Consider the following 9,540-nt stretch of genomic DNA (forward strand, 5'->3'; position numbering starts at 1 on the left):
GCGTATTTTTAAAATTTTGGTAAAATCGGAGGACAACGACGAGTGAGAGATTGAGAAATACTTGAGGGAGCTCATTCTGCGTTCAATACCGGACCACAATGTAGTCACTGTATCTTTACGGTGTTGTGTTTCTAGGTCTTTAAATACCGCTGCAGGGAACACGGCATTCGTGCTCGCTTCGGCAGCACATATACTAAAATTGGAACGATACAGAGAAGATTAGCATGGCCCCTGCGCAAGGATGACACGCAAATTCGTGAAGCGTTCCATATTTTTTGCACCCCCGCGCACCCACATTTTCCATCCAGTGCCCAACCAGCTGCCCCCAGACCACCCCCGAGCCTCCTCCTCATCATCATCCCCATGGAGACACAGAGCCGGAGCAGGGGAGCACCGTTTTTATTGTTGCTGAACCAGCGAAGGAGGCGTGAGGGGCTCCCCTGGGTCTGGGGGTGCCCGCGGTTAATGGCAGTCGGTGGCATCGTGGGACAAGAACAACCAGCAAAGATTCCCCTGTGAGCAACCCTTGGCACATAGAGGGACCCCCAAAATGCCCCACGGAAAAGCAGAGCCCACCCCTCCAGCACATACACATGTAAATACGCACACGTGGTAAAACGCACAAGCTATATTACATTTAAAAACAGCCCCGTTCTGCGGGCTGGGCATGGGGTAAAAAGCACCGGGAGCTGCCCACACCCAGCCCTGGTCAGGCCTCCTGGGTCTGGGGGTGCCCACGGTTAATGGCATCGTGGGACAAGAGCAACCAGCAAAGATTTCCCTGTGAGCAACCCTTGGCACATAGAGGGACCCCCAAAATGCCTCATGGAAAAGCAGAGCCCTAAAGGGGGCTGCACTCCTCCAGCACACACACACACACGTAAATACACACACACACATATGATAAAAAACACAAGCTATATTACACTTAAAAACAGCCCCGTTCTGCAGACAGGGCATGGGGTAAAAAGCACCCAGAGCTGCCCACAACCCGCCCTGACCGAGCCTCCTGGGTCTGGGTTAATGGCAGTCGGTGGCATCGTGGGACAAGAGCAACCAGCAAAAATTTCCCTGTGAGCAACCCTTGGCACATCTGCCCCCCCCCATGGAAAAGCAGAGCCCCAAAGGGGGCTGCACCCCTCCAGCACACACATGTAAATACACACACACACATACACACGTGATAAAAAAAACACAAGCTATATTACACTTAAAACCAGCCCCGTTCTGCAGGCTGGGCATGGGGTAAAAAGCACCGGGAGCTGCCCACACCCCGCTCCGGCCGAGCCCCCGGTGGGCTGCGGGAACAACGGGAACGCGGCAGCCCCGGAGGGAACGCGGCAGCCCCGGGGCTCTTCCGCCGCCTCAGCGATTGCTCAGCAGCCGCCCGGGAGCTGCTGTTTCACCGCAGAAAAATCTGGACCCACATCACCCCACCGAGGGAGGCTGGCCCCGCCTGATTCTTTTTTAAAAACACCTGGGTTATAAATAGACACACGAGCAGTTCCAGCAGGGCTGTACTGGCAGCAGGGCGGGCGAGAGGCACCTGCTCTGCACCCACTGCCCTGCTGCCAGCACAGCCACAAAGCCCCGGCCTGGGAGCAGGGAAAGGGCTGAGGAGGGTCCGGGAGAGGCTGCACAGGGCACACGAGGGGCTGTGGGGGCAGCATCAGCTCATCTGGCCCAGGTAGTCTGAGAGCAGCAGCTCCGGGGGCAGGAACACGCGGTGTTTGTTGCTCACTTTCATCTGGCGCTTCCCTTCGATGTCCGAGCCTGAGGGTGGGATGGAGAGGTCAGCACAGCCCTGTTTTCCCTCTCAGGGGTCTCCAACTGCCCTTCCCCTCCATCCTGGGGTTTGTAGTGGGCACAGGCTGCCCTGTTTTCTGTGCCCTCCATCCTGGGGTTTGTGGTGGGCACAGGCTCCCCTGTTTTCTCTGCCCTCCATCCTGGGGCTCATGGTGAGCACAGGCTGCCCTGTTTTCTGTGCCCTCCATCCTGGGGTTTGTGGTGGGCACAGGCTGCCCTGTTTTCTGTCCCCTCCATCCTGGGGTTTGAGGTGGGCACAGGCTCCCCTGTTTTCTCTGCCCTCCATCCTGGGGTTTGAGGTGGGCACAGGCTCCCCTGTTTTCTGTGCCCTCCATCCTGGGGTTTGAGGTGGGCACAGGCTCCCCTGTTTTCTGTGCCCTCCATCCTGGGGTTTGTGGTGGGCACAGGCTGCCCTGTTTTCTGTCCCCTCCATCCTGGGGTTTGTGGTGGGCACAGGGCTCCCCTGTTTTCTGTGCCCTCCATCCTGGGGCTCATGGTGAGCACAGGCTGCCCTGTTTTCTGTGCCCTCCATCCTGGGGTTTGTGGTGGGCACAGGGCTCCCCTGTTTTCTGTGCCCTCCATCCTGGGGCTCGCTCTCTCCGTCATTAGTGCACAGGTTGATTGCCACAAACAGCTCCTAATGAAACAGCAGAGCCTCCTCTGGAGGGATGGAGCCTGATTCCATCCCTGCCTTGGCAACAAAACCTTTGGGGATGCCCAGAACGGCAGGGTTGATCCTTGGGAGGAGGAAGCAGCTGCAGGAGAGGGAACCCTGTGAGCAGATTCTTGCTCTGGACCACCCAAATTTCCCCTCAGAGCCGGGTCTGGCTGAGCTTGGTGACCACTGGGGCTGCCCAGGGAGCTCAGGGCATTGCTGGGGAGGAAGCAGAAGGGGTGGGATCATGGGGTTATCTCTGAGCCCCAGGGCAAGGCGGGGCCCAGAGGAGGAAGGGAGGAAAAGATAGTGATGGAGGGAAAGGGAAAAACAACAACAAAGTGAAAAACCAAAACTAAAACCAAGCAGACACGGGGCTCTTACTGGCAGAGACGAGATCCATGTACTGGCAGAGGGCGTGGAGCAGGAGCCTCTCAAAGCTGGGGGAAGAGGGGACAGGGTTAGTTAGAGCCTGACCTGTGTGTCCCTGCCCTGCCCTCCATCCTCCTGGGACACACAGAACAGGCCAGGTGGGTGTCCTGTGCTCCCAAATCCCCTCTGCAGCCTGGGGAACCCCAGAGATGCGGAAATACCTGTTATCCATCAGTGCTGTGTAGACAGATTGAGGGGTGACAGAGAAGAAGGCCAGCAGCTCCTCCTCCAGCCCCTCCAGAGTCCCCTGTGAGGAGAGAGACAGGAACTCAGCGAGGATAGGACAGTGATGGCACAACTCATTCCCCAGGATTTAATGCCAGCAGCTCCTGGGCAAGTTAATTGGATGGCAGACAGCAGGAGGAGGAGGAGGAGGAATCTCCCATCTCCAGCCCCTGGGGCAGGGAAGGATCCAGCTCCTGCCAACTGTGTGTGCCAAGGGCTGGCACCGTCCCTGGTGCTCACAGCCAAAGCTCAGTGCTGTGCAGAGCTCAGTGAGCCCAGGGACACAGAGCAGCACACTGAAGGCAAACAAGGCAGCAGGCAGGAGGAGCCCAGGCTGCATTGAGAGGCTCTAATTAGCACCAGGGAAAAACAAACAGAGCCCCAGAGAGCAGAGGGAGCAGGGTGGCAGCACCCCCAGGGCTGGCAGAGCAAGTGCAGGGCTGCTCTCACCTCCCTCCTTTTACCCCCTTGCAAAATACATCGGAGTTGCCCCAAATTTTACCTCGTCACAGACATCTTTTAATGAAAAAACCTTTCCTTAGGATTTTTTCCTCCTGAGAAGCCCAGAGGCCTCAGGAACAAAATGCAAACATTGATTATCTGCTGCTGTGGAATGCAACAAGTGCATCTGTGATTGGTCTCATGTGGTTGTTTGTAATTAATGGCCAATCACAGTCAGCTGACTTGGACAGAGAGCCCAAGCCACAAACCTTTGTTATCATTCTTTCTGATTCTATTCTTAGCTACCCTTCTGAAAAAACCTTTTCTTCTATTCTTTTAGTATAGTTTTAATGTAATACATATAACAAAATAATAAATCAAGCCTTCTGAAACATGGAGTCAGATCCTCATCTCTTCCCTGTAAACACGGTCACATTACCTCTCTCCTTCCTGCTCAGCACTTTTACCCCCTTTCAAAATACATCAGAGTTGCCCCAAATAACCTTGTGTGGGTCACTGTGAAGACCCCAAAGGCTCCACTGCTGTCCCCATGCCTTGTTTCACCTGTCACCTGCTGTCACTGCACAGAAACTGGGAAACAACCACTAAAAAAAAGCCCTGTAAGCGCCAGAAAAATCTGAACTGAGCCAGGAAAAGCCCATGTGCTGGGAGCTGGATGTGTGTCTGCAGCACGAGCACGTTCCCAGGAGCTGCTCTGAAATGTGGCACAAGGTCAGGGCACAGCTCTGGGCTGTGCAGGGACCCCTGGCAGCCCCCACTGTTGTAAAGTCATGGTTTGCCTCAGATATTCTGGGTTTCTCCCTTATAATTCCCTCCCAGGTGTGTCAGTCACGTCTCCTTTCCCCTCAGAACACTGTCTGTCAATCCTGGCATTCCAGAATTGGCAGATCCAAAGGATGCCCTCTACCCCTGGGGGGCATTGGGGCCATCCAAGTGTCCTTTGTCCCTTTGTTCCTCCCCTCCTGTCCCTGGCTGGTGGCTCCCTGCCCCTTCCCTGCCCCTCTCCCTGGGGTTAAAGGAACACCAACCACGGGCTCAGGGAGTTCTGTTGGAGCTGGTGCTGCATTCAGAGGCCTGTGGGCCAGAATAAAGCTCTGGATCCAAACCCTCCATCAGAACCGACTCCTTTCCTTCACCATCCCCTTAAAGCTTCTCCTCAGAGGGAAACCTGAGGAGCAGCCCCTGCTATGGGGGGAAGCTCCATCCCAGCACCACCAGAGCTCCTGCAGGCCTGGACTTGTCCCCATGTGCCCAACTGCAGCACCCAGCCAGCCTAAAGGGTCTGTGGGGTGAAACACCACACACCCACAGCCAAAAGGGTCTGTGGGGTGAAACACCACACACCCAGCCAGCCCAAAGTGTCTGTGGGGTAAAACACCACACATCCCACAGCCAAAAGGGTCTGTGGGGTGAAACACCACACACCCACAGCCAAAAGTGTCTGTGGGGGGAAACACCACACACCCAGCCAGCCCAAAGTGTCTGTGGGGTGAAACACCACACACCCAGCCAGCCAAAAGTGTCTGTGGGGGGAAACACCACACACCCAGCCAGCCCAAAGTGTCTGTGGGGGGAAACACCACACACCTGCCAGCCAAAAGTGTCTCTAGGGTGAAAACACCACAGTGCCACTATTTGGTCAAGCAGCAAGGGCCAAACAAGCTCAGGCACGTGCTGTGCAGCCATACTATATAATATATACTATATGCTATATACTATATATATATATATATATTTATATATTTAAATATATCTCTATATATATTTATTTATATATATATTATATTATATATAATATATACTATATATAAATTATTATATATTATATATAACATATATTTTATTTATACATTATATAATATTTATATGTAATATTTATATATTTTTATTTATATATCTATATTTTATTGGTAATAATTCCAACACCCCAGAGACCCCTGCTGTGCCAGGCTGTCCCCAGCTCACCATGGGGATCCTGCCCCTCTTCAGGGTGGCACGCAGGCGGCGGCTGATGCGCTGGAAGCACTCCTGGGGGGTGTAGGCAGGGAGCTCTGCAGGAAGGAAAAGGGATTTAGGCACAGCTCACACAACTCCAGAGCTCACAATGTCACTTCTTGGGAGGAGCCAGTGTCCCCCTAGCTGCTCCCTTTACAGTCACCCCTAAAGCAGCAATGCCCTCCCCAGCACAGGGGGTTTGGGGGTGGCTGTGCCCATCATCCCAGCCTCTTCTGGCTCCCAAAAACCCTCCCAGGTCCATGCTGGGGGTCTGCAGGCATAACCCCCCCATTGCCACACCCATAGGGCGAGCTCAGGCATCCCCTGGCCGCACCACAGACAGGGAGTGGGCGCAGCCCTCCCAGAATGTACACAAGGAAGGAAAGGGAGAGGCTGTCCCCACCCTGGTTCCCCTCCCAGCACCTTTCCACTTGTCCTCGTTCTTGACAGGCAGCTTCCTCCTGTGCTTCTTCCTGGCCTCCTCCTCCAGGTAGAGCAGGACCCTCTCCTGCTCCTCTCCCGAGCGGTTCATGAAGTCGTTCCAGATCTGACAAGAGAAGCCACCAAGCCCCACTACAGGGGTCTGGGGGGTGCACAGCCACCCAGGGCCCCTCCCCACACCCCATGAGCCCCCTCCTCACCCTCTGATCGCCAGGGATGGCCCTGAGTGTGGCCCTGTCACACCAGGGAGAGGCCACATTTCAAAACACCCAGTGTGAGGCAATGGGGGTTTGGCAAGGGGCTTGTGCCAGAGGAAGTGCTGCAGCTCACCAGGCATTCACTGCCCTGCAGGCACAACTCTCCATGAGAGCATCTGCCTGGAAATTCCCCCATTCCATGGATGCCAGGAGCCCATCACCCCCCAGCACACACAGATCCCATCCTGACACCAAACCAGGCAGAAGCAGCAGTGCAGCAGCTCAGGCACAGGGATGGATGGAGGAGTGAACTACAAGCATGACACGCCACACCAGTGTCCCCAAGGCAGTGGGGTGGCTGCACCCACCTCCACATAGGTCTCATTGTTGCAGGCCTCAGTGAAGATGCTGGGGGTGGCAGAGTGGCTGAGCTCTCCCTCGTCGCTCCCGCAGTCGTCCTGCTCCAGAAGCGTCATCAGGTAACGAGCTGGGGCCAAGAGCAAAGCCTGAGATGGGGGAAAAGCACCTCCAGAGAGGCTCCTTGCCCCCAGAACAGCTCAGGGGTTGCCCTGGGGGAGAAACCCTGCTGGTCCTTACTGTTCTCCAGCCTCTGGAGGCTCTTGCGGCCCTTGGCCCTGGGGATGAGGTCGGAGTTGCGGATGGCTTTGTTGATGTAGTACTGCTTCCTCTTGGACGGAGAGAAACGCTTGGAGGGGGAGTCCTGCAGCAGGGGCAGGCAGTCCTCGATCCTCCTGGGGGGCACAGCAGCAGGGGTGAGCCCAGCTGAGGGGGCTGGGGCAGCCACAGCAGCGGGATGGGGCACCGGAGCATCAGCACCATTGTTACAGCAACACATCCTCCTTTTCCCTCCGGTCACCGTGACCTCCAAGCTCTAAGCAGCTGTGTGTCAGCACTGGGAGGGCCAGGTAATTAACCTGGGTGATTAACCTGGGCAATTAAGTGTGCCACACAGGAAGCAAAGCAATGGATCCATCCCCTCACGCTCACCGTGGTCATGAGCGGGTTGGCACCGACCCTGCCACCTGCAGGAATAGCACCCCAGCCTGGCACTGCCAGCTCCTGGGGGCACCCAAAGGTGCTCTGCTCACCACACGGTCAGGGCGTTGCTCGGTCACAGGCACGGCTGAGGAATGGCCATAAAACTGAGGAGTTTTACGGGAAAACGAAGCCACGCCACGAGCGCTGTGCTGAACGCAACTGCTCGGGTTTCAAAGTTTACCAAACACCAAAGACAGGAAGTTTCGCTGCCTTCACTTCCCCTCAGGGTCGTTTGGGTTTCCTTTAGCACAGCACAAGGTGGGGGAGAAAATCAACACCCCTGAAAGAACCCCCAGGAGTGTCCATGCAGGACGAGGAGCTGCCCAGAGTGACCACTGCCTCCACTGCCACAGCCTTGTGTCGCAGGCATCTTTTAATGAAAAAACCTTTCCTTAGGATTTTTCCTCCTGAGAAGCTAAGAGGCCTCAGGAACAGAATGTAAACATTGATTATCTGCTGCTGTGGAATGCAACAGGTGCATCTGTGATTGGTCTCATGTGAATGTTTGTAATTAATGGCCAATCAGCCCAGCTGGCTCGGGCTCTCTGTCCGAGCCACAAACCTTTGTTATCATTCCTTTCTATTCTTAGCTTAGCTAGCTTTCTGATGAAACTTTTTCTTCTATTCTTTTAGTATAGTTTTAATGTAACATATATCACAAAATAATAAATCAAGCCTTCTGAAACATGGAGTCAGATCCTCATCTCTTCCCTCACCCAACAACTCCTGTGAACACCGTCACAGCCTTGCTCCATCCACAGGGCCCTGTCCCCATCCTGTCCCCTCCTTTCCAGCATTTATGGGAGCCCCAGTCCTGCAATCAGGGGCTGGCAGAGGTGATCTGGGCACAGGGCAGAGCAGGTTGTGCTGTCCGATTGCAGCCTGGGCTAACAGCCAGCTGCTCACCCTCGCCAAAACCTTGATTTTTTTTCCCCTTTTCCTGCATGGGGGGCAGTGATACAGTTTTGGCTGCTGATGGAGGGGTAAAATAAACAACAAACCGTGGCAAAGGTGGGCTTGGAAAGAATAAAAGAGACTCAGGTATCAAGGCAATGCCCAGAGGACGGGTGGGGAGCAGTAACCCAACCTGCCACAGCCAGCAACCAGGGCTGGCGGATCAAGTTGTGATACAAAGACGGTTACAAAAACCTGAATAAACAGAGGGAGTCACCTTACGCCGGCCCCAGCTCGAGGGTTTGAGTACACAGCTGCGGGCCGGGCACTCCCTGGAGCAGACACAGCCCCAAAAGAGATGTCAAAACCCAGGGGGAGCACCCCGGGAACCCCCCGAGCCCCGTGGCTGGGAGGGGAACAGGCTGAGCCATGCTCAATTCCCTTCCTGAAGCTTTCAGGGCCGTTTGAGGCTGCCCTGGCACCGGGCACCGCCACGTCTGCCCTGGCACTGCCACCTCCGCCCAGTGCCAGCCTGGAGGGAGGGTCACAGGGGACAGTGACCTCGGGACAGTGACCCGTGTCGGATCATAGCATCGGTGCCAGGCTCAGATGGGACCCCAGGAGGGATCATTCAAACCGTGACCCCGCGGACACCGGGCCTGACAGACAGACAGACAGACAGACAGACAGACTCCTGCCTTCTCCTCCTGTCCCATTCCCAAGGAACTCGTACTCTGCCGGGGGATTTCGGAGCTATTCCTGTCACTGACCCCTTGGCAGCAGAACAAAGTCGTTCCGCACGGTCCCGAGCCCCCGGTACTCCGGTGCAGGAGCGGGGGGCTCCAGCCCACCCCCGGTGACCGGGAGGAGCACCGTGACCTCCAGGGGATAAACGCTAATTTTAAGGCTCATTATGCCGGTGCCGGGCTCGGCTCTGACAGCGCCCGCGGGCCCGGGGAGCTGGGGACGGGCTGTCCCGGGAGGCGCCGCCGCCGCCGCCGCTCCCCGCCCGCACCGACAGCCCGGGGGGCTCCAGCCCGGCCCGACCGCCCCACGGCCCGCCCGGCCCCGGGCCCGCACTCACGGGAACGGCTCCTCGGGGCCCGCGCCGCCCCGCAGCACCACCATGGCGCGCCGGGACTGGGATCGGAACCGGGACGGTGACCACAACCGGGACCGGGACCGGGACCTCCCTCCGCCTCCTCCACCCCCGGCCCGCACCGGCGGCACCGGGCCCGGCACCGCCCGCTGGAAGTGACGTCACGGGAGGCGGGGGCACGGGAAGCCCGCCCCGGGCGTCGCGGGAGGTGGGGCACCGGGGGATGCTTCGGGGAGCCCCAGGAACCGGGGCTCGGCGGCTGCCGGACCCCATTA

General features: G+C 56.7%; 1 protein-coding gene and 1 non-coding gene across 3 annotated transcripts; one reads left to right on the top strand and one right to left on the bottom strand.

Moving 5' to 3' along the window:
- The first annotated feature begins 169 nt into the window (after nt 1–169).
- On the top strand, nt 170–276 carry LOC132084758 (U6 spliceosomal RNA). The gene has a single exon (XR_009420102.1). It is a non-coding gene; the product is annotated as a U6 spliceosomal RNA (small nuclear RNA).
- Nucleotides 277–383: 107 nt separating this feature from the next.
- On the bottom strand, nt 384–9,406 carry R3HDM4 (R3H domain containing 4). Of its 2 annotated transcripts, XM_059489877.1 has the most exons (8): nt 9,251–9,406; nt 6,811–6,965; nt 6,582–6,700; nt 5,999–6,122; nt 5,546–5,631; nt 3,055–3,140; nt 2,846–2,901; nt 384–1,773 (listed from the first exon to the last, which is right to left on the bottom strand). In XM_059489877.1, the coding sequence occupies exons 1-8, from the start codon at nt 9,292–9,294 to the stop codon at nt 1,670–1,672; spliced, it is 774 nt and encodes a 257-aa protein (XP_059345860.1). In that variant the 5' UTR covers nt 9,295–9,406; the 3' UTR covers nt 384–1,669. The 2 variants fall into 2 exon arrangements, with proteins under 2 accessions (XP_059345860.1, XP_059345859.1); XM_059489876.1 differs by lacking the exon at nt 9,251–9,406 and having other exon boundaries at nt 6,811–7,069.
- Nucleotides 9,407–9,540: the final 134 nt, after the last annotated feature.

This window comes from Ammospiza nelsoni, chromosome 27, assembly GCF_027579445.1.
Source record: "Ammospiza nelsoni isolate bAmmNel1 chromosome 27, bAmmNel1.pri, whole genome shotgun sequence".
Classification (NCBI taxonomy): domain Eukaryota; kingdom Metazoa; phylum Chordata; class Aves; order Passeriformes; family Passerellidae; genus Ammospiza; species Ammospiza nelsoni.